This window comes from Pteropus medius, unplaced genomic scaffold (assembly GCF_902729225.1).
Source record: "Pteropus medius unplaced genomic scaffold, Ma_sr-lr_union100, whole genome shotgun sequence".
NCBI lineage: Eukaryota > Metazoa > Chordata > Mammalia > Chiroptera > Pteropodidae > Pteropus > Pteropus medius.
In genome coordinates this window covers 10,149,702-10,174,943 of record NW_024347788.1, presented here as the reverse complement: position 1 = coordinate 10,174,943, position 25,242 = coordinate 10,149,702, and the positions used below count along the sequence as shown (strand labels likewise).

The 25,242-nt window shown below is 46.0% G+C and overlaps 1 protein-coding gene across 1 annotated transcript; it reads left to right on the top strand.

Annotated features, from left to right (window-relative positions):
* The first annotated feature begins 10,287 nt into the window (after positions 1-10,287).
* On the top strand, positions 10,288-25,033 carry LOC120614436 (collagen alpha-1(I) chain-like). The gene is made up of 2 exons (XM_039877333.1): positions 10,288-11,081; positions 22,223-25,033. Exons 1-2 carry the CDS (start codon positions 10,288-10,290, stop codon positions 22,497-22,499), a joined length of 1,071 nt encoding a protein of 356 aa, XP_039733267.1. The 3' UTR covers positions 22,500-25,033.
* The last annotated feature ends 209 nt before the right edge of the window (positions 25,034-25,242 follow it).

Below are 25,242 nucleotides of genomic sequence, written 5' to 3'. Positions count from 1 at the left end.
CGCGGAGGAAGCCCCGTGTGTCCCCCAGGAAGTGGCCCCGCCCCCAAGACCCCCGCAGTTCTGCTGGCTCGAACGCAGTTCCGCGTCCCTTGCTCCGGACTGTGCTGCTTGGCTGTATTATTATTGCGGTTCATCAGACTCTTTCGAGAGATGAGTCAATGTGAAGAGTAAATGGTTTTGTGGGTGAGAGTCTGGATTTCTGCTGACAGCAAAGAAGATCTTTACCTGTCTGTGTTCACTTCACTTTCTGCTTACTATGATTTTCATTCAATTTTATATTAAATTCTACACAGGTAAGTTAGCTTGATGAATCACTTAGTCAGTTATACTATTGTTTACTAAGACTTATACTCAAGCAAAAGATGATATCCACTGCAAAGAGCTTATTTTTTAATGTTAAATTAGATTCCCTAAAAATGTTATTTTATTTTTCATTCCAATGGAAGTTGCATCCTTTCTTTTTATTTGCCAAATACTCATTTAGACGTGACAGTTTTATATAATGTAATTAGCACTTAACGCTACTTATTAACATTGCTATCTGTTACCTAGAAATTACTTAGGTGATTTTTTAAATAGTTAACCTTAGATTCTTAAAAAGGAAAAGTTGTTCGGGACGCTCTACGAGGAGGGAACGTCGGTGGCAGGCTGGTGGTCTTTGCCCCGACACAAGGTCCTCGGTCCAGGAAACTTGTCCACCCGCTCACCGCATAGGGCACAGTGCCGTTATTCCATGATCATGCGACGGGCGACATCTGGTGGGAGGTGTCAAGTCACAGAAGTGAGATGACGGGTTCTTTCCGTGGGTCAAGCCGGAAAGAGAGTGATGCGGGTTTGGAATGAGTGGACATTCTCTGGATGTCCTTGAACTTTTGATAGAATAGATTCAGCAGAGGTGGGGAAGGAGGCCTGACCTCAGAGGGCCAGAGTCTGACTGAGGAAGAAGGGTAGAGAGTGGTCAGAGGTGGACAGCTGTCCTCGTGGGTCCTGACAATGGTCTCTGCATTTAGCATCGCGAAGCCTCCCTTCCAGAGCCCACAGCGTTGGCATGTGATGACTCTGGCCTAGGACCAGGGGATTCTAACTCATCAGTGCGTTCAACTCTGCCTATTCCAACCCTCCAATGTCCTGGGACAGAGGAATGTCACTTCTGGTCCAACGGGATTCAGGCACTGGGGGTTCTCGCCTGCCAGACCTGGAGTTCCAGGACGTGGAGCTGTGTGAGGTCACAGTGTAGGAGAGCGCTGAGGCCACCTTGGAGGCGAGCACAGTAGGGATGAGCATGGGGGATGTCGAATGGGACCCGTCCCCATCATTCTGCGTATCTGTGCTTGGATATTTATTATCTGTTCCTCAGATCCCATTCACAAGGGTTGTTTTCTTTGCCCGCTGAATCTTTTCTTCCTTCTTATAGTCCGCTAAATTATTTTATCTTAAGTTTAGCTGGGCTTTCTCTCCCACGCATCATCTGAGTTACTCCTGATATAGACTATGATTTCAGTGAGTGACACTGAAGAAGGAAAGTGTTCTTGGGCGACCACTGCAGACCTGAGAAATTTAGATGACAGCATCGGGCATTAGACTTCGATGGTCTGAGTGAGACGAGATGGGGGATCCTGCCATCGAAGCCCATTTAGCAGCCACGGGAGGCTTCCCTTGCCTCTTCCAGCTCTGGCTGGTCCCTGCCCTCCCTGGCTTGTGGCGACATAACACCATAACGCGTCTGTCTCCGTTTTTCACAAGTTCCTCTCCCCTCGGTGTCTCTGTGTCCACTTCTTACCAGGCCACGAGTCGCTGAATTTGGGGCCCACCCTAAACCCAAGACGAGATCATCTTCAGGTCTTTCATGACGTCTGCAAAGACACCGTTTTCAGAGAAAGTCTCATTCCAAGGTTCTGGGTGGACACAGATTTTTGATAGACACTTTTCAACCCACTCCGCCCCCCTCCCCCACACTCAAGTGGGGCGGTGGGGATCCCACCCTGACGGTGGTGACTGTCTGTGCCTGGCGAGGCCCGAAGGACCGACGTCAGCCTCCGCCTTCACAGCCCACGGAGGTGTGAGTGGCAGCCAGACTGCAGGGTCGTCCTCAAGAGCGCTTGATTCCATACGACGAAGGTAAAATCATAATCTACACATTTTGTAATCGCGATGTCGATTCTTACATTCACGCAAAAGAGAAATTTTACAAAGTTAAATAAAACATCAAGGAAATATCGACACATGCGTTTCTCTCCCTTTTCACCGTCTCTCTGGAGGTGGGAGGACTGGTTCCTGCTGTCCTCGTGGTTCTAAACTGGACGCCGCTCCCAGCACATTGAGCTTGGAGGTGCTGCCCTCTGGTGGGAAGAACGAGAACTTTCTCCTCACTATCCTGCAGCCTCCTGGGCGTTCTTGCTGATTCTGCAGATTGGGGCTGCCTGCCTGGTGGAGCGGGGGTGAAACAAGGGGGTCCAACACTGCATGTTTGTGACCTGCAGATCTTGGGCTGACTGTAGGGGGAAACAGAGAGAGAGAGAGAGAGAGACAGAGAGACAGAGAGATTGACTGTGAGACCAGCTCAATAGATAGAGACTGATCGTATGAATGAAAAAATGAATGATTCCTTGGACTGGGCTGGGGAGGAGAGAGCCCAGTGTGAATCCGAATAAGCTCTGGCAGCTTGTGCTTATTTTGTTGGTAAACTGGGGGGACCTGTCCAGGCTGCTGGCCGGGGTCCTGACCTTCGTTGGACGGGACATGAAGGCAGAGGGTCCTGCCTCCAGCAGGGGCCGGGGTGACCCAGGACGAGGGCGGAGGAGGAGAGAGACCCAAGGCGCCCTGTGGGGGGAATGCCCAGCCTCCTCATCTGAGAGGCCAGATCCCCCTTTCAGGCCCCTGCGGGGACAGGGGACAGCGCGAGAGGCCTCATAGGACTTCTTCAGGGCGGGTCCCCGAGAAAGCGCCTGGGGTGATGTCGCGGCAACAGGCTGACCTTCCTGGGAGAAGGGTCCCAGGGAGACCCAGGATCCTTCTCCTGCTGCCTTGTCGTGAAGTTATTTACACTGCAGTATTGAGAGCTGGCCACACACCTCCTTAAAACATTAGCTACTAATCCTTAGAACATTAATGGGCAGGAGGTTGGCCAATGTAACTTTCTGGTTTCCAAGAGGATGCAAAGTCGGCCTGGGTTGGGGGGCACAGGGAGTCACGGACACCCCTGCACTCGGTTCCAGGATTCTTCTGCCCTTGCTGCTGCCCGAGCAGCCTCGCCCGCCCATCCCCGCAGAGCAGGAAGTTGCCTCCTCCAACTTCAGCTCCTGGAAGCCTTCCCTCATGTCCCCTCTCGGCCTGGATGTGTCGTGGGGGTGTCACAGTGAGAGAAGCTTCATTTCCCAGAAAATGGTGACCCAAAACATCCGAGCAATAGCTTTAAAATGGAATTAAGAGACTTCACGAGGCCTTTCTCTTGAAAGGGCATTTCTTGCGCTTGAACGAGACATCAGATGTGCACAGGAAACTCGTGGGAAGCTCACGCGGGTCAGCACCTCTTTCTGCCTGAGTCTGAGGTTGCTGGGAGAGGAGATGTACAGCCTCCGCCAGCAGGCGGCGCCCAAGACCATCAGTTTCCTGGCCTTTCTTTAAGCCAAATCCTTTTTCTTGCTCAGGAGTTCTCAACTGTGTGGCTGCAAATTAGGATCCAACTAGGATCACCGGGGAATTGCCACGTCCTGACTGCACCCCAGACGAATTAAATCAGAGCCTCGGCAGATGGAGACCAAGAGTTGGTGATTTTTTTAAAAGCTCTAAGGAGACCTCAGTTGCGCAGTGAGTGGAGGTACTGATGAGCTGTCCAAATTCTTACATTCTTAATCCCCGCCCCCCCCCATCAGAAATGATGGACGGCGAGATGCACTGTGAGGCAGTTCTCTCAGGCCAGCGGGTCCTGACGCTTACACGCGTAGGAAAGTCATGGAGAGAGCCTGTTAACGCAGGGGCCTGGTCCCTCTCAGAAATTCTGATTCGGCAGCCCCAGGTGAGGCCTGAAAATCTGAATTTCTCATCCGCGCCCAGGTGATGCCGAGGGTGCTGGTTGGCAGACTCCTCCCGGGGCAGCACTGTCTGCAGCCTGGGAGATGAAACAGAAACCCCGCAAAGCTGGAACTATGGGATCGAATTACTTTATTTCTAAACTAAGTTTTTAATTTCAAATTTTTAAATTACAAAATATTTCAAGCTTACAAAAATCACACGCCCACACGCACACACAGTCGAAGCATCAAAAATACAGAATAATTCGCAATAGCCAAGGTATAAAAACAACCTAGGTGTCTGTCGTTGGATGAGTGGGTAAGGCCGAGGGGACATAGATACGATAGAATATTACTCCGCCACCAAGACGAAGAAAAGCTTGCGATTTGCAACAACACGGGTGAAACTTGAGGGCGTTATGGTGAGTGAAATCGGAGACGCAAATACTGCGTGATCTCACTTATACGTGAAATCTAAAACAGCTGGGGAAAAATAGGAACGCTGTATGAATCATGCCTTTCTCATCTGTATCTTTGATTCTTTGCCATCTTGTTGATCTGAAGACACGGCTCCTCCCAGAGTTAGCTGATTGCCAGAGGCAGCAAACGACTGGCCTGTGAGGGCCCCGCTCCCGCAAAGCAGCGGACCCGGAGCCCGCCCCCCAGCCACCTCCTTCGTGGGGCGCTCACATTCAGAGCCACTGTCCCGGGCCCCTACACCCCAGAGCCGGCTGAATTAGTCCTGAGCTTGCTTACCTGCCTCGCCCACTGTGTCCGTGGAAACACAACAAAGGTTTGCCCACACCCCATCCTGTCTCCCTGACCAAACCTGGTCCCCAACCCCCACTCCCCACCCCACCCCATGCAGCCCTATGGCATGGTGTGCGCTCCCTCTTGGGAATGGGGAGGAACAGTTATTTTTTTCAGGGACAGTCATCTCCTTTTGGCCTGACCAAACCCGAGTAAAAAAAAAACTTTAATTTTGAAACACACTCCTTGGCCCTTTCTGCCCACGCGGAGCTCTCAGCGGCGCTGGGTTGTCTGGCATTTTCTGGTGGTCCATGACAATGCTCCCTCCTGCGCTCCTGCGGTTAATTGAGAACTGAGCATAATGGTTTTCTCCTGCTCTGCTGGGGCAAAGTTTAGATGGCGGGCCCCTGACTCCCAGTGCGGTCCGCTTCCCCTGGCTCAGAGGCGAGGCGGGAGGCGGGAGGCGGGAAGAGGCCGTGACACCGCCCCTGGAACCTCCAGCCCTTGATTCCGGGGTCATCACCGCTTGGGCGAAGAAGGTGCCGGCGGGCTAAGCAGGAGTGACCCATCCCAGGGAGGTGTCGTCAGGAGTCACTGTGACATGGGACAGCTGATGCGCATCTCTCGCTGGGTCCGCTCACCGCCTGGTGCAGCAGATTCAGAGCAAGGTAGGGCAAGATCCGGCGGGAGCCTGTCCTCCGCCTCTGTGTCGTGCAAACGGGATGCGCCGGGCAGCGCCGGGGCGCGTCTTCCCAACCTGCAGACCACACACCTGGATAGCTCACATCGTTTTCCTTCTGTAAGTCCCCAGCACTGTGGTTTTGGGTGAGGCAGGCTCACCGGTCACGATGGAACCGGTCCCACGCCTTCGGTCCTGTACACAGGTGTTGCTGGTACCAGGCAGGTGAGTCTGGGACAGGTGTCATGATGAGAGATGAGTCTTTACCTTTTTTTTCTTTTTTTTTGAAAGCCAAACTTTCGCCATTTATGTAACTCTCCTCTCAAGACTTTCAAACAAGGTGTTCCTTCAGTCCAATCTTGACAAAGCTTTGGTTGAAACCTCTGACCACTTCAGGCTGAACTAGCTGACAGCTATCCACCTAAGATCCGCCTTCGCCATCATTCTAGAAATTCCTTTTTGGGTTGAATCCTCTGTTTCCCAGAATCTATATCTTCTCTTTAGACTTGTTCCCCACTTAGGTGGTACACGTGGCCCCTGAGAAAGACTGCAACGAGACAGAAATTTTGAGAACCATCCGGTCTGAAAATGTCTCCATGCTCTTCCTACACTTAGAAGGTTAGTTGACCAGCTGTGGCCCTCCAGGTTGGAGTAATTTTCCCTGGGCCTTCTGAAGAGATCGGCCCGTTGCCTTCCAATGTTTGGTGATGCCATTCAAACATTCGAAGCCATTCTTATTTTTGATTTTTGTAGGAAAACGTTTTGTTTGTTCACTTTTAATCTCTGGAAGTTGATAGGGTAGCGTATTCTTTTTGTTTATTTTGTTGAGCATTTTTCAACCTTGAAATTCACAACTTTCATTCTGGGAATTTTTCTTGCATTATTTCTGTTTTTCTTTCTCCCATGTTCCCATACTCTGAAATGCCTGGGTTTTGTGTATGTGTGTGTGTTTTTTAATCCGGATTGATTCTCTGATTCGTTTATCATTTCTCTTTTGCAAGCTTTTTAAATTTTTAAAACATTTTCAATTACAGTTGACATTCAGTATTATATTAGTTTCAGGTGTACAGCATAGTAGTTAGACATTCATATAACTTACAGAGTGATCCCCCCGATAAGTCTAATGCCCTCTCGGTACCATACACAGTTATTAGAACATTATTGACCATATTCCCTATTTTTCTCTTTGTCTCTTTATTCTCTTGTGATGTTTTCCTAAATTTTATATTTCAACCCTCCTATCATTCAAAACAATTCTAAAAAAGCAATTATTTAAATTTAAAAAATATTTTTCTTTTCCATGAATACTATCTTTTTAGTTCCATCTCTGGGTTCTATTCAGTAATAACTCTAACGTTACCATTTCTTTTAAATTTCTTCTTCCTTCAGAGTCTTTCTTCCAAAGTGCTTTTATTTTCAAGATGACCATTTCGGTCTCTGTCTCTTGTAGGAGGTACTGTTTGGTCAATCGGGTAAAAAGTTGACTAGAAGCTCAGTGTACAAACTCAGTGAGTTTGCCTTTATTTGCCCTGGTTTTCTATTTAGGGCAACCTGGCTGGGTCGTCTCCTTGGCGATAACAACTCACAGTGGACACTTCATCCCAATGTCCCAAGTCTGCAGTATCCTCTGGCAGACATGGGTCTGGCTTCTTTCAGTTGACCTAAGGGTTTTGAGACTCGCCGTGTCTTTGAGCGAATCGGAAGTCCGTTTGTTTTTGCGGCTGAGTGGAGTATTCCTTCCCACGAATGTACCACGGTTTGACAGCCCACTCTCCCACTGATGGGCACGTGGAGTGTTTCCTGTTTTTGATATTATGAGGAAAATGGATATGAACAGTCTCATACAATTCGTTCTGCAGACAATTATTTTCATTTCTCTCGGGTAAACATTTGAACTTAGAATTCTGAGTCATGGGTGATTGTATGTTTATAAGAAACCACCGGATTTTATTCGAAAACACCCATCGACATATGAGAGAGTTCCAGTTGCTCCTCATTCTTGTCAACATTTGGAATTATCAGTCTTTTCAACAGTAGCCATTGTGGTGAGTGTGTATTTTAAAACATGCTGTTGGATCCGGTTAGCTATATTTTTTTTCTAGATTTTTCTATTTGCATTTATAAAGAAAACGGGCCTATACTTTCTTTTGTTGCCTTTATCCAAATTTAGAACCAAACTGACACATCTCTTAAAATAGAGTAAGTTGTTTTACTTCTAGTATTATTTTTTAGAAAAATGTATATGAGGCAGGAATGATCTGTCCCATCGTAGAGCTCGTCTGTCAACTGTCTTGGCTCAGGGAACATTTTGAGAAAGGCGAGATCTTTGACTCTCAATCTATTTCAGGTTTCTCTTTCTTCTTGGGTCAAGCTTGGCATTTTGTATTTTTCCAGAAACATGCCCATTTTATCTCAAAGTCTTCCTTAAATCTTTGCCTAATATCTCAGCTGGTCATAAAGAAAACCCTGGGACCCCATCGGGGCCAGGGGATCATGGGGCACTTCCCCCCGAGGCCAGACCGGGGGCAGTGATGGGCAGGAGGTGAGACCGGGGGTGGCCTCTGAGATCCCAGACACAGCTGCCATCCAGGTGCCTCTCCCTCTTCTTACCTGGGGGAGCTGATGCTATAGAGGAAGGGGTGTCCCTGGAGAGAAGGTCAGAAAGACGTCTGGGCTCAGGAGCCTTCTGGAGGCTCTTTAGAGACTGTACCTGGGCGATGGGTGGCAATACCTGTCTCAGATGTGTGCAGAGGATGAAGTGGGTTGTGGCATCTGCATCAGGCGTGTGCAGGAGATAAGGTGGATTGTGGTACCTGCTTTGGATGCATGCAGGGGACGAGATGTGGACTGTGGTAACCGCCTCGAGTGTGTGCAGAGGTTAAAGTGGATTGCAGCACCTGCCTCAGGTGTGTGCAGGCAATAGGTGGATTGTGGCACCTGTTTGAGGTGTGTACAGGGAACAGAAAACCAAGAACAACAAAGAAATGAGGCAAATAGGCAAACGAGGTCATCCGATATATTTACACCCAACTACATGTAATCGCATTAAATGTAAATGGTCTAAATATTCCAATTAAAAGGCATAAATTATCACATTGGATAAAAAAGTCAAGACCCCACTATATGCTTTGTACAAGAAACCCACTGCCTCCAGGCAGGGAGGGGGGTGCTGCTCTCTATGACTCTAACTCAGAGCCTCTAGGGACAGGCGTTGGTTCTGGGAGGGGAGGGGTCAGAGGGCACAGGGACCCCTGCCACTAGCAGGCCTTGCTCCAGCAACCTGCAGCACCAGGCCCCATACCTGCAGCAATCCCCATAATACCCCTTGGCGTGTCTGCCCCCATATTACACATAAAATCGGGCTGAGTAGAGTGGGAGGGGCTGAGCAAGGGTCTCAGGGGGAGTGGGGAAGTAGTTCACTCTCAGTTAAAGCTTTTCCTGCCTTTACCCTCTCCCCTGCCAGCCGTCTGCTTGCCCTAGGAGGCGAGGTGGGAGGTCACAGCATAGACACGTGAGGGGAGCAGGGAAGGTACACGCGTGCATGAAGGTCAGTGCCCAGGCAATCCCTCCGCTGTGCCCACCCCAGGTGCAGCACGGCCATCATGATTCCACTGGTTTCACTGGGAGGGTGCCCCATGTACGAGGGCTGCTCAAATCTGGGACCATGCCCTCTTCACCCTAGTCCCCTGGCCTGGCACACAGCTGGTCCTCAGTAAGGTCCTTTGACCTACTTGGGCTGCAGGGGGCATGGAGCCTTGCGCAGGTGTGTCCCTGCCACTAAGACCACTGTTCCTTAACTGGGGGGCCTTGGTCCAGGATGCAGATGAGAAGGATGGGGACAGGTCCAAAGACTCGGGCAGCCAGCAGCAGAGCCAAGAACCGTCTGCTTCCTGCTGCCCTCCTAGCCCCTGATTCCATTACCTTGGGGATCCTCAGAGGTGACTTTTCCTGCAGGGGGTGGGCCTGGTCTTTGCCCCTTTCTTGCTGGCTCAGGGAGCTACATCTCCATGGCCAGCCCAGCCATGACTGGGTTGATAGCAAGAAAAATGCGGTAGGGGAGGGGATGTCCCCTCGAGTGTCCCCTGGCCACTCCATTCCTCTGCCCCCCAGGAGAGGTACTGCCCAGAAGCCATGAGCACCCCGGTATGTGTGCTCAAGCCGTGGCCCCTCCCCTTGCTCCCCCACCCCACCCACCCGTCATCACCCAGCAGGGTAGTCTATAGCCAGTGGATCTAGAAGTCTAGGCTCCCAAGATCACTCCCTGCGGGCCCCGCCCAGAACCCCCGAGTCCATGCAGGCAGGGTGCGGAGCGGGCGGATACTGGAGTATTCTCTTCCAAGAGCTCTGCTGGACCAGGGCCTCTGTTGCCTGTCCTACCTCCCCAGCAGCCCCAGGACCCGCCCTCTGCGAGTTCTGGGGTGTAGGGTGGACCACCCCGAGAGTCAAGAGTCAGAGCCTGCTATGTTAAGCTTCCCTTCCTCCTGGCCCCAGAGGAACCTAAGAAAACCGTCCAGGACGAGCCAAACCCCTGCAGGAGCGGAGCTGGACCCTCGCCATCCTCCCTGCAGGGGGAGCCCCCGATGGGGGTGGGGCACGAGGGCGAGATGGGCAGAGGGCGCCCAAGAGCAACCGCGGTCCCTACCTGCCTGGCATCGCCTTGAGCCCCAAAGGGCGGGCCGCGCTCGCCCCGCGCGGTGGCTCCCATCCATCCCTTCTCCCTCCACGCTCATCAAACCCCTGAGCGCCCGGCCCCGTTCCGCAGGTGGGGACACCGAGGTTCGGAGAAGGCGCGGCTGCCCCTGCAGCCTTACATCCGCGGGGCGTGGGGCCCGCAGGACCGAAGGCGAAATGTCGTTTCCACGCGGGGACGGGGGCGCTGTGGGGGCCGAGGCCCCACGGCGAGGCGGGGGCTTGGCACGCCGAGGCGTGTCCCCAGGAGCCAGGCGGCCCTGCGAGTGTCCTCAGCCCTGGGCCGCGGCTCCCAGCGGCTCCCGGGGGCTCCGGACCCCGCCGCCGGGAAAGCCACGCGGTTCGCGGTTGTCCTTGGGGCCGGGGCCCTGGCCACGCGCTTCCAGGACCGGGAGCGGGAGGCGACGCGCCTGCGTCCACGCGGGCGGGGACCGAAGCCCCACGGGGCCACCGCCGCGGCCGCCGCGCCCAGCTTCGCCGGAGCCGCAGGGCCAGGGCGCCCGGGGGACGCGCAGGTGCCAGGAGGGTCCTCGCTTCGGGCGGCGCCGGCGACTCGGGGCGCGGGGGGACCCCACGGCCGGGGATCGGCGGAAACCGGACGGCGGGAATCCTTGGCGGATGTTTAAAGGTTCTGAAATGGATGCGGGACAGCCTGGGAAACCGATTCCGTGCGTTGCTCCCAGCAACAGCCGAAGCGATCCCCAGACCCGGGCCGCGTCCCTGCGCTGCGCCCTTCGGCCACCGGGGGCGCTCGGCCCGCCCTGCTGCACCCCCGGCGCACGCGTGGTTGCGGGTCGGCGCCGCACCCGCGCGGGGACCCAGGTCCGCTTCCCCGCGAGGATGAGGTGCTGCTCCGGCTTCGGCGCGACCTGGAGCGGGGACCCCCGGAGGAGGCGGGCTCTGACGGCCGAGGAGGGGGCTTCCCCTGCCTTCCCCAGATGCTTTCCTAAACGGTGAGTATAGCACCTTCCGTTTTCTCGAAAGTTTCCTTGTGCCTCGTCCCTTACTTTCTCATGTGATGATTTCACTTATCGATTTTGTGGTCGATGGTTGTCCGAGATTACATCTGTTCCTGGTGGACAGCATTAGAAGTCCGTCCCTGTGCACACGGCCTCGTGAGTCTAGCTGACATCCATCACCAAACGCGGGTCCCCTTCACCGCTCTGCCCTCCCCAGCCCCTTCTCACACAGAATTTTTGCAAGAATTCGCAGCAGGATCCTCTTATGGGTGTTTTAAGCGTCGAATTCGTAGCATCCTGTATTATTTTTTTAAGGATTCAGAATTGTTTCTTGGGAGAAATCACAGCATGGTTTCCTGTAGAGGGACACACATATACGGTAGAGAAATTTGTATCAAAAAACGAGGGACCTGCCGGTCGCCTATGGAGCGGCGTCCCAGCCCGAGGCCAAGGAAGAAGATTGCGCCCCAAACCCTTCTTTCTCTCATTTGTGTTCTTAATTTTTCTACAACTTTAATTTAAAACTATTGAAAATGGAAAAGGATATGAAAACCCACAGCATTGGTTTAATTTCAATATTTTACTTATACCTCAAACAGAATTTATTATCCTTTAACTTTCTTGGCTTTAAAGAAGCTAATTTATCAATAATATCTGGATATACTCTTTTTAGCTAATCTTATTTTCAAAGGAGAATTTAACCACCTTTGACATTGAACCAGTAATGAACAAAAAGTTTTTACTTTCGACTTACTAAAATGTTCTTTGCTAGACTCCTGCTAATCAATATGTCAAAAAATAAAATAAGATCAATGGGACTTCCTAATTTGTCATGTGATTACAGTAGGAAAGTTCATGAATAAGGTTTAGAAGATCAAAAAATGGTGCTTTTTAAAAATTAACTATTGCATGCTGCTTGAAACCGTCAACACTGAAATATCTACAAGACTTAAATCGCTAGAATATTTAATAGGCGAGAGAGTGGCTGGCTCATTTTTCTAAATCAGATGAGTTTATGGGAAAGAGATTGTCTCTGGTTCTCGAAAGAAAATCCAAGGCACTCGGTTTAATTCTGTTACCTCTATTTGAAAGGCGACATATGGGTATTTCTAATATTCTTCCTTTTTGTTTTTGCCTCTTTCCATAATAATTGATACTTTTATTTCTTATTCAGCATACTCATTTCTTTGCATTGCTACTTTATTTTCAAAGTGAGAAAGCATATCTCTTGTTAAAATTTTACATCCTTCTAGCATACTTTTTACCTCACTTTCTCTCGGTTGTAATCCAGGGGAGCTGCCTTTCAATAACATGCATCGTTACCTTTTGCCAGGCTATGTCGTAGGAGATGTTTTCTAACCATGCTCGCTTGCTTCACAGTATCATCCCACCACGATCAAGTGCATGACATTTACAATCTGTTAACGACAAGATGATCTGACCTCAGCGTAGTGTATTTTCTCATTCGATATGGCTTCTCCCAAAGCATTTTTATTTTAACCAATAGGTACAAGATATAAGATTGCGTAGACTGTTCCCATGTGTTTTATTTATTAGTTTATCACATACTATTTAGCCAGACTAATTTTACAAAGATGAACACTCGTTGAAGGTTTTAATTAGCAGTCATAGCATGCTATAATATTTTTTACTGATTCAGAATTGTTTCAGGGGAGAAAACCTGATACGAATTCACAGAGCGGGAAAATAGAGTATTCAGCTCCTGCATTGAACACATTTCACTAAAATACTTACCTGTACAAAACAAGATTTTATTACTCTTATACTGTATTCCATACACCACAGTAGTGAACCCATTCTTTCAAAGTAACACATATACAACTAGTATTCCTAGAAGTATCTTTTATACCTGTGCCTTTACTAAGGGTATGAAATGCAGCATAATGATACACATATTCATTCACCGAAATAACGTTGCACTTATTAATGGGTCGCATAGTGTGTTCCATGCACCACCATGTGGATATCGCATTATTTTAATTAACTAAGACAGCGCTTATTCCTATATTCAATTAGTATTATTGCAAACGTGTTTAATTATGTGCTTTGAAGATGCATTCAGTGCAGCAACAGGGCGAACACATTTCTTCACCGACATAAGACTGTACTTGTGTACTTGTGTCTGCGACTACAATTTTTAGGAACAGTTTTTGTCTGTGTGCCCTTATGGAGTTTTTTAAATGCAGCACAGTGTGCTAAAAGCTTTTGTTCACTGAAAATAACCCAGCACTTATTCACGTACGCAACCAGCATTCTCAGAAACGTGTTCTGTACATGGATCTTTCCAGATTTTTATTGAACATAGCACACGTGATAGACATACTAATACGCTGAAATCACACTATTCAAATGCATCAAAATTCTATCACCATGGACATATTTTATACATGTGATATACACAGCGCGTTCCATGCACCACAGGGTGGTGCACATACCTTTAATAAAATAAATTGAACATATTTACATATACAACTAGCCTCATTAGAAATATTATTTATTGCTGTGCCTTTACATATACAACTAGCCTCATTAGAAATATTATTTTTGCTGTCACAAAAGGTAGTAAAATAATGCAGTAGAGTTGGATAAACATTTTCATTCTCTGAAACAACACTGTACAACTGCTAGTCTTACAAATACCCATTTTGGGGGACCGGTTTTTGTATACGTGCCTTTACGGATTTTTTAAATGCAGCACAGTATGGTGAAAGATTCATTCACTGAAAATAACACTGCACTTATTGAAATATATAACTAACATTCCTAGAAACATCTGTACGTGGGTCTGTACAGATTTTATTAAACAGAGCACATGTGATAGACATACTAATACACCGAAATCATGCTACCCAGATGCATCCAAATTCTGTCACCGTAGAAACGTATTTTATGCATGTGACATGCATAGTTTATTCCATGTATGGTGAATGGATCCTTAATGAATTAATACTACACATATTCACATATACAACGAGCATTCTTATAAACATCTTCTATAGCTGGGCACTTACAGAGCGTAGTAAACCAGGCCATGTTGTGAGCAGATTTTTTTTTCACAGAAATAAAGCGATCTGGTTACAACAAATGCTAATTTCTGTGATAAAACCCAGCATATTCCATGCAAAAGAATTTTGATCATATTCTTTCAATTCAGTGACACTGTTTATTCATGTACAACAACCAGCCCAAACATCTTTCTACATGTGCTTTTACCAAGGCTATTGAATGCAACACAGTGCGGTAAACACATTCATCCACTGAAATAACATTTCCTCTCTTCATGTACCCAGCTACCTTCCTTAGAAACATGTCTTGGTCCTGAGCTTTACTCTTAAAGAAACAACGTTATCGATCACATATAAAGCTAGCTTTCTTAGATCAACTTTATAATGGTGTCTGCAAAGAGTGAACTAAATGAAACACGTGTGGCGACGTGTTCTTTCCCGGAGATGTCACTACCCACACGCGCTGAGGTTCCGTTACTCTCAGAAGCATCTTTCACACGTGTACCTTTACATTTAGTATGTTCCACGCACCTTGCTTGAGATTTTACTTTCTTTTAATAATAGTACTCATTCATAATAATGCTACTCATTCATAATAACGGCACTTATTTACATATGTAGCTAGCATTCTGTAAAACACCTTAATACGTGTGACTTTACAGAGTCTCTCACATGTGGCGCGCTGTGTGAACACACTCCCTCACAAGAAGGCAGCCTAACCCTATTGCTCTTAGAAACGTGTCTTGCACAGACGCCTCTAAGGGAATTTTAATGCACTGAGGAGGGCGGTGAACTCCCTCGCACACTGAAACGTCACTGTTCTTACCCATGTGGAGAAGGGCCAGCCATGGACAGGCCTTACGAGTCATCAAAGAGAACATCGTGTACCAAACACATTCGTACACTAAAAGTCACACCGGTCTTACTCACGGACACAACTGCCATTCCCAGAAACGTGTGTCTGCGTATTGTACCTGCATCGCACTGTGCACATTAACACACACAACTAGAATTTTTAGAAACGGCTCTTTTACATGTGCTTTCAAAGAGTTCATGCAATGCAGCAGAGTTTTATGAACATATCCATTTACTTAGTGGACACGTGTGCATGTTTACAAGTAAAGCTCCTGTTTTTAGAAACATCTATAACCAAGCCTCGACTGAGTAGACCGAGTAGCACCATGTCAACAAACCCCTTCGCTGAAATGACGCACAGCAATCCCTCGTTATCTGTGACTTTGGTTTCCCAGATTTCAGTTCCCCATGGTCAACTGCGGTCTGAAAACATTAAAGGCAAAATTCCAGAAATAAACAATTCATGTGCTTTAAATTGTGAGCTGTTCTGAGTAGCGTGATGAGATCTGGCACTGTCCCTCTCCGTCCTGCCTGGAACATGACTCGTCCCTTGGTCCAGGGTTTTTACACTGGACGTTAGTCACTTAGTAGCCTCCTCGGTGATCAGATCTACTGTCGTGGTATCGCAGTGCTTGTGTCCAAATCACACTGATTGTACTTAAAAATGGCCCCAAAGTGCAAGAGTAATAATGTTGCTGGCAATTTCAGAGTGCTAGAGAGAAGCTGTATAATGCTTCCTGTGAGTGGAAAGGTGTGTGTACAGTGTATCTTCGTCGTGTGTGTAAGGTTTGATACTCTCCGTAGTTTGAGGCATCCACCGGGGTTCTTGGACTATATACCCTCAGATACGGGGAGTGGAGGACTACTGTACTAGGGTGACAAAATTCTGTCACCTGAAGAAATATCATTTAGTCACATGACATTACATAGTGTAGTCCATGCAGCACAATGTAATGTATACATTCTTTCAATGAAATAACACTCTATTCTCATATACGACTAGTGTTCTTAAAAACATCTTTTTTTTAAAACTTTCTTTTTCTCGGAATAGTCTTGGTTCATAGATAATTGAGAGGAAGAGAGTGTCCACATGTCCTCTGCCCGCACACACGCAGAGCCTGCTCCAACATCGGCACCCCTCACCAGCGTGGTGCATGTCTTATAACTAATGAACTTACACCGATATCACCACGTTAGGATTCTCTCTTGGCATTGCGCATTTGATGGTTTAGGACAAATGTCTAATGACTTGTATCCATTATCCATTATATACTGTCATACAGAGTATTTTCACTGCCCTAAAAACCTTCTGTGCTTTACCTGTTTACCCCCACCCCCACCCTCAACCTCTGGAAACTACTGATGTTTTTACTGTCTCCATAGTTTCGCCCTGTCCAGAATGTCATAGAGCTAAAATCGCACAGTATGTAGCCTTTACAGATTGTCTTCTTTAATATGAATTTAAGGTTCTCCCTGTCTTTTCATGGCTTCATAGCTCATTTCTTTTAGCAATGAATGATATTCCATTGTCTGGATGGACCACATTTTATGTATCCATTCAAATACTGAAGAACATCTTAGTTCTACCTAAAAAGTTGCTTCCACGTTTTGGAAATTGTAAATAAACTAGAAACATCTGCAAGCAAGGTTTTGTGTGGACATGTTTTCAACTACTTTGGGTATATACCAAGGGGTGTGGGTGCTGGATCATAAGGTAGAAGTATATTCAGCTTTGTAAGAAACTGCCAAACTGTCTTCCAAAGTGGCTGTACCGTTTGGCACTTTTGCAACAATGAATGACAATTCCTGTTGATTCCTGTTCTCACCATGATGCAGTATTGTTAGTATTCCAGATCATGGCCACACTGATAGGTGTGTGGCGACACCTCATGGTTTTAATTTGCATATCCCTGATGACCTGTGATGTGGAGCATCACTTTATATGCTTTTTGCCACTTGTTTATCTTCGGTGAGGTGTCTGTTAGGTCTTTAGCCCATTTATTAACTGGATCGTATGTTTCCTTATTGTTGAATTTTCAGTATTCTTCGTATATTTTGGATGGCAATCCTTTATCCCATGTGTCTATTGCAAATATTTTTCCCAGTCTGTGGCTTCTCTCCTCATCCTCTTACATTGTTTTTTATAGATCAATTTTTTTTGTATTAAAACCTAGCTTATTAATTATTTCTTAAATCATGCTTTTGGTGTTCTACCTAAAACAGTTAATGTCATGCCCATGGTTATTTAGGGTTTTTGTTATGTTACAGTATTTTCACAGTTCACTTTTTGCATTTTACAGTTAGGACTGTAATCTATTTGGGGTTACTCTTTGCGAAAACTGTGAGGTCTGTGACTAAATTCTGTGTGTGTGTGTGTGTGTGTGTGTGTTGTTCCAGCAGCATTTGTTGAAATGATTGTCTTGGTTCCATTTTATTGTCTTTGATTCTTTGTCAGAAATCAGTTGACTATATTTATGTGGGTTTAGTTTGGGCTTCTCTGTTCTGTTTATGTGTCTGTCTCTTCTTTGACTGACACCTTCACTGACTTGGTTCTTGTGGCTTCTAGTAAGCCTTAACGTTGGGTGATGTCCGTGCTTTACCTTTGTCATTCTCCTTCAATATTGTGATGACTGTTGTGTTTTTTGCTTCTCACGTAAGCTTTGGAATTAGGTTCTCAGTGTCCACGAAATAACTTGCTAGAATTTTTATTGGGATCGCTTTGACTGTAGACAGGCTCAAGTTGGGAAGAACTGACATCTTGACAGTACAGAGCCTTCCTGTGCATGAACATGAAATATTTCTCCATTTATCTAGTTATTCTTTATTTATCAGATTTTTTTTTTAGTTTTCCTCATATATATCTTACACATATCTTATCGCTTTATACTGAGCACTTCATTTTGGGGGTGGTAATGTGAAGGATATTTTGGGGGTTTCTTCCCTTCAAATTTCAGTTGTCCATTGCTGACATATAGGAAAGTGACTAACTTTTGTGTATTGACTTTGTATTCTCTTACCTTACCATAATTGTTAATTAGTTCCAGAAAAATTTTTGTTGGTTCTTTTGGATTTTTATATAGATAATCATGTTATCTGTGAACAAAGACAGTTTAATTTTTCATCTCTTATCTGCATATTTTTTTCTTGTCTCATTGCATTAGCTAGAAATTCTAGTATAATGCTGTAAAAGAGTTTTGAGAGGGGACATCCTTGCCTGTTCCTGATCTTAGCATAAAACCTCCAAGTTTTTTACCATTAGATGTGATGTTAGCTATAGGTTTTTTTGTAGATAATATTTATCAGATTTTGGAAGTCCAGAACTTTTCCTAGTTTATTGAGTTTTTTAAATCATGAATGGGCATTGAATTAGGTTAAATATTTTTCCGTGTCTATCAATATAATCATGCAACTTTCCTTTTTAAAGTTTGTTGTGATTTATTACATTTAATGATTTTTGAATGTTGAACCAGAACTTGCATACCTGGGGTAAGTCCTATTCGGTCATGGTGTATAATTCTCTTTATAAAACGTTGGGTTCAATTTGCAAATATTTTGTTGAGAATTTTTGCATCTATGTTCATGAGGTATATTAGTCTGTAGTTTTCTTATAATATCTTTTTCTTGTTTGGGTATTAAAGTAATGCTTGTCTCATAGAATCACTTAGGAAGAATCCCCTCTGAATTACCTTTGTTTCTATCATCTGAAAGAGATTTTAGAGAATTGGTATAATTTTTGTCTTAAATGCTTGATAGAATTTACCAGAGAACCCCTGAAGCTGGTGCTTTCTGTTTAGGGGAGGCTATTTGGTTTTTTTTTTTATTATTTTTTATTTCTTTAATACATATAAGCTTGTTTATATAGTTTATTTCTTCTTGTGTCAGTTTTGGAAGCTTTCGTCTTTGAAACAGAGAATTTGGAGTCCTTATTTGCATGAGGACAGGCCAATCAGGGACCGGGGCGGGCCTTTCTCGCTATATAAGTCAGTTCCTAGCTGGCTTGGGAAGTGCACTTTTCCTTTCATTGAAGGCTGTGTTTTTCCAGTTGGAGCTGAACCACCGAAGACGTTTCATGGGACCAGAGAGGTGCAGACCAGAGCAGGGTGGTGGTGACCAGAGCAGAGCTGTGCCAGAGAGGGACCTCACAGAAGGGCTGGCTCCCAGCCGTGCTGTCCTGCAGCCGTGCTGTATGAAGATGGAGCTGTGCGCTGAATAAAACTTTCTCCTTCACTGCACCACCGTATTGGGGAGTGCTGTTGGTGCTGAATTGCTGCCGATGACTATCGGTTAACTCATATTTCACGGACATCTCAAATGCTTAGACATGTAGATCCATGTTTAAGGAATTGCCATAAGGGTAGTTATGGACAAATGTTGAGCTAGTTAAGGGGAAAAACTAAGGGAATGTGTAAATCAGGGTTTCTCGTCTTCATTCTGTGTGTTTTCTGAGACATGGAAATGGCATGCTGGCATGGAACATTGCTTCCTCATAATTGAAAGTGATGAGGCGGTGCTGGGGCCTGTGGGACAGGCTCTGCCCCCAAGTGCAGGTCTGGAACGTGGTCTCCCCCTGTCTGAATCTGGAGAAAATTGTAGACAAGCTGAAAACTACCTTTCCACAACGGACTAGGAGCATTACTTTTTATTTAGTGGTGAATATAGATGACATTCCGTAGTTTCAATACTCATAATTATGGCAATATCTTTCATATTTTATTAAAGGCAGTACACTTGGTGAACACATTCTTTTATTGAATAGCAGTACCTGAATCCAGTGGAGTTCTAACATTCATGGAAGTATTTTTATACATGTGACATTATACAGTTTATTACATGCACCACAGTATGCAGAATAGATTCGATGAAATAACACTGCGCTTATTTATAGATACGACTGGCATTTTGAGAAGGACTTTTTATATATGTGCACCTAGAGAGAGTATTAAATCGAGGTATGTAGTGATCACATTATTCACTGAAATAACACAACCCAACTCCAATTAAATTCTGTTATTCTTAGAAATATCTTCTAGCCATATAACTTTACATAGTGGATTCTGTGTATCATAGTATGATGAATGCATTCCATCCGTGAAAATACAAGTAACATTCTTAGAAACATTTTTCATACTCGTGTCTTTACATATAGTATTAAATGCAGCACAGTTTGGCGAAGTGACATTAGCTGGATACGATGCAGTTTTATTACCCACAGAAACATCTTTGATACGCGTGACACTCCATAGTGTATTCTGTGCGCCACTCATTGGCAAACACATTTTTTCCAATGAAGTAACTGCAGTCATTCACATATCTATACACACGCACATATATATACACACAAATATTTACATATATAATTAACATTCTTAGAAACATCTTTTATACATAAGTCTTTTCGAAGTGTAGTAATCACAGCATAATGTGCTGAACACATTTGTTCTCTGAAATAAGTCTGTGTGGATTCAGATCTTCAGCTGCCATTCTTAGAAATATACCTGTGACTCATGGGCCTTTGGGGAAGGACACATTCGTTCCTGGAACCCTGCAGTTGTTAACATATAAAACTCTTATTCTTAGAAATATATTTTGTACACATGACTTTTTAAAGCGTTTTTAATTTTTTTAAAGCAGTCCAGTGTTGTGAGTATACTCTCATTGGAATAACAGTGTACTGGTACGTAAAACCAGCATTTTAGAAATGTCTACGCATGAGCCATTAGATGCAACACTGTAGTAAACAGAATCTTTCACTGAAATAACATTACCCAGAAGCAATGGAATTCCATACCATTTGGAAATACATTTGCTCATGTGACAATGCATAGTATGCAATGTACACCACAGTGTGGGGACCACGTTCTAATTAAACAACATTTTATTTATTCAGATCATTTACTACCATTCTACAGAACATTCTTATATGTGCACCTTTAGAGATTGTTTCTACCACAGCACTGTCCGGTAAACACATTGATTCATTGTAATAATGTAGCACTATTTACATGTACAACTGTCATTCTCAGAAATATCTTTTACGTAAGTGCCTTTAAAAGTGTGCACTAAAATAAACATGGTCCGTTGTAGTGAACACATTCTTTCATGAAATAACAGTACCTGGATGCAACGACATTCTACATCCTTTAGAAATATATTTTAGACGTGTTACTTTACAAAATGTATTCAGTGCACCTCAACCTGGCATACACATTCTTAAAATGAAATAACACTATACTCATTCACATATTCAGATAGCAATCTTGGCAACATCCTTGATGCATGTGCTTTTACAGAGTGTTTTAAATGCAGCCTAGTGGGGGGAACACACCTATTCACTGAAAAAATATGGCACTTATTGACACATACTGCTAGTGCTCTCAGAATTCTCTTTTCTATATGTGACCTTACAAAGTGTATTAAATGTAGCACGCTGTAGGGAAGACATTTTCCGCGAAATAATATTACTAGGAGCCAATAAAATGTTACAACTCTTAAAAAAACCTTCACACATGTGATATTTCATAATGTTTCCTTGTGAACCACTGTATGGTTAACCCATTAGTTCAATGAAAACCAATATACATACGTAATCAAATAACATTCTTGGAAATATTTTTAATACGTGAGCCTTAAGGGAGTGCTCCAAATGTTACACGGTGTGATTTAAACTTTAATTTACTCAGCTAACATTTATTTGTTCACAAACCATTCTCAGAAATTTCTTTTACTCGTGTGCTTTACAGAGTGCATTAAATGAAGCAGAGCGTTTTGAGGACATTCATTCACCAAAATAACACTGTCCTTATTTACCTGTATAATTACCATCCTTAGAAATATGTTGTAAATACATGTCGCTCCAGAGTATATTAAAAGCAACACATTGTAGTGAACACATTCTTTTTGCTGAAATACTCACTGATAGAACAAAATCCTATGACTCTTAGAAACGTTTTTCATGCGTATGACTTTAAGTGGAGTATTCTCTGAAGCACATTAGGGTGAATGTTATTTAAAACTAAATATTTATTAACATATCGATGAATATATATTTATAGGTGAATAAAACATACAAGTATATTTATATCTATATAATATGTAAATATATATAACCAGACATGACAGAATTCTATGACTTTCAAAACATTTATAGAGGAATCTTTGGGGCTCGAGCACCGAGGACCACTGGAGATGGACCAGTGGAGGCGGGGCTCAAAGTAAGCGGCACTCAGACCTTGTGGATTGTTTTCCTGTCCACAGCAGTGTCCGGGCAGAGATCCTAGCCGCCGGCTTCCCATCTGTGTCCTGCTCCACCAGGAAGCGTAGTCACAGACGCCCAGAGCACAGGAGCTCTCCCTACAACCGGGCTGGGCAGCACAGCAAGTTCACAGCCCCTCCCAGCCGGTGCACACAGCCTCCTCCAGTCCCACTGCACCAGGAAGCACAGCCCGCGATGCCCAGTAGCTGCAGAGCAAGCACATCCTATGGCCTGCCTGTTAAGAAGAGGGTTCACAGCCCTGCCCAGCTGCTGAGCTAGCCTCCAGGCCCACCCCACTGGGAAGCCTGGCTGCAGACGCCAGCAGCTGCAGAGATCCTCTGGCCACCCCCAGCAGAGAGACAGGTTGGAAGCCCCACCCGAGCTTAGCCTCCAGCGGTGACCCAGCAAGGAGCCTGGCGGAGAGCCCAGGCAGCTGCACAGCCCACCTACAGCCCTGCTCGGGCTTTGAGCCAAGACGGCAGGCAGCCCTGCCTGTGTTGACCGTAGCCGCTTGCCCCACGTGACCAAGGAGTCTGAACAGCGATGCTGTGAAGCGCTGGACCCCAGGGCGGGGCACCATCCAGCAGCAGAGCCACGCCGGCAGCCCTGCGTGTTTGCCGAACATAGCCTGTGGCCTCTCCTAGGACAGGAGCTCAGGTGGCGGTCACTGCACTCGTCGTGGAGCAGAGCCTGCAGCCGCGCCCGACCAGGAAGCCCAGAGAGTACCCCTGCCCCTCACCCCGCCTCACCACCGCCCAGTCTCCAGCCTCACCAATCTTGGGGTGCAGCAGGGGGCCCCACCCAGGCGGAGAGCCCGACTGGCAGCCTTGCCCACCTGGACAGCACAGCCAGCAGCCTACCTGTCTACCCAGTGTGCCCAGCCCTGGGCCACAACCCGGCGCCCTTCTTAATCAAATAGCACTGCCTGGAATATCTTTTTCTATCTCTTCACTCAGCCTACATGTGACTACGGGTTTTGGGAAAAAAAAAGAATCTTCTGGGCAGATGAGCAAATGAAAAGGCCGGCCTTTGGTTTTGCCAACATCACAGTTACCTCCTGGTGGCCTTTGTGACAATTTCTGTCCCATGCAATGCAACACCTGCTTTTGTCCCAAGAACAGGGATCCAGCCTGGTGACTCAACAACCCTCCATCTCGGAAAAGTTGGCTGGGAAGCTCGTGTTTTCCACTGGCCAGCAGAGGTCGCTATTTCCAAACTCTTCGAGGAGAAATACAGTTTACGCTTCTCTTTTGTTTGGGGGAGGTTTTATTCACAGTACTGGTCGGAGATTTTTTAATGCATACCTTTCCGTATTTTCCAAGTGTTCTTTAAAAATTCAGTTATTTTCATAGGTTATGTTTAAAAGCACCTATGGCTGGAGCGGGCTTCCGTAAACTGTTGCTTCTGGAGTGGCCACCGTTTGATGAGCACCTACCAGGTGCTGCCCTGTGCTCCACGCCCTCCACACACCCTCCCGAGCAGGTCTGTGACGAAGCTAATGCCAGTCTTCTGACACAGGTGTAAACTGCAAAATAAAGGAATTGGACTGAATTATCTTTAAGTTCCCTTTCAACTGTCGCATTGCCTAAGTCTTTGAGTTTGTCATACGGTTAAGTCTCATAAAAGAGAAAAAGTCTGAAGAAAATATTATGCAAGGAGATATCTATCACATGTCTTCAAATCGATTTTTGTAATTGAAAGATTCACTTCAAACTTATTCATGAAGGCAGATTCCAGTCTTCCGTTTTGCAGAATGCTTTCTGCATGTGGATACAGATGATTTTAACATGTGCCCGAAAAGAAGCGTACGAATTTCATAAGATTAGTATATATTGGATGAACTTGAAATTTATATTATAGTAAGAAAAAAATTAATAAAAACAGGAACAGTTAACTATGCCATTACTTGCTCCATGTAGACATTTCTGTTAGCTTCATTTACCAACTTTTGACCTATTCAGTCAATTTAGCACATGTATTCAGATCCACAAACTACAGAATATCCCCATACACATAAAAAGATGTGCCCTTCAAGGGGTTTGCAGTTTATTACTGGATATACAGTCTGGACAGGCCCAGGTGGGTGTGGTCAGCCAGGAAGGCATTCTGGCTGAAAGGGAAGGGTCAGGTGACAGAATGTTTCAGTGAAGTTAGAGATGGAAAGATCTCAGCATCCAGGGTCAAGCAGACCTGGGGCTGAACCCCAAGTCTGCCACTTGCTAGCTGAGCCCTTGGGCAAGTCCTTTACACTATTTGGGTCTCTGTAATAGGAGACAACACCGCCCTCTTCAAAGGGTTGTCGTCTGTAGTGAATGTATACCTGTCTTGTCACTGGCAGTAATTCATACAAAAGGACCTGCCCCCAGGTGTGGTGGTCTATGCTTCTCTAAATAACAGACCCCTTCTCCTCTAGAGTGTTGTCCCTTGTCACTTTTTCACCTCTCAAGTCTTAGTGCCCTCGTTAGCAGCACTGTGATCTGCATTTTATATTGTCTGATTCTGTTTCCCTGCTCAACTGTGACATGCTAAAAACCCACGACAGTTCCTCTGGAAAAGCATTTGCCTAGCGTGGAGGATGAGATGGGGTGTCACTCAGGGATCTGGTAACTGTGGCATCTGCTTCCAGGAACCACCATTAGGGATGAGAAGTGCCTTGGGCCACCCAGGGGAAGCCACAGCCTCTAAAACTCTGTTCTGGCAGCCGCCCAGCCTCTCCCTCCCAGCACCCAGGCTTGTCACCTGTACCTCCTAAATGCCTCTCCCACCACCCCGGCCCCTAGCGCCTCTCTGCGGGATCCTGGCTCTTCTCCCAGCACCCCCTGTCGCCCCTTTCCCAGTCCATTTCCCACACGACAGTGAGAGGCGGTCTCCAACCTAAAATCCTCCACGGACTTTGGACCCAGCCTCTCCCTTCGCTGGTCCCGTCTGGTGCCTTCCCTCCCTCACTCTGTGGCTCCAGCCACACTGCCCTTCCTGTCCTGCCTGAGGAGCTCTTAGCCGCCCTGACTTCAGGTCTGTCGCA

What these genes read in the sequence shown, in the direction of transcription:
- LOC120614436 (XM_039877333.1), top strand. Translation starts at nt 10,288, where the DNA reads ATGTCGTTTCCACGCGGGGACGGGGGCGCTGTGGGGGCCGAGGCCCCA. An exon ending in CCCAGATGCTTTCCTAAACG is followed by an intron (nt 11,082 to 22,222) that starts GTGAGTATAGCA and finishes TCCTGTCCACAG; the next exon opens with CAGTGTCCGGGCAGAGATCC.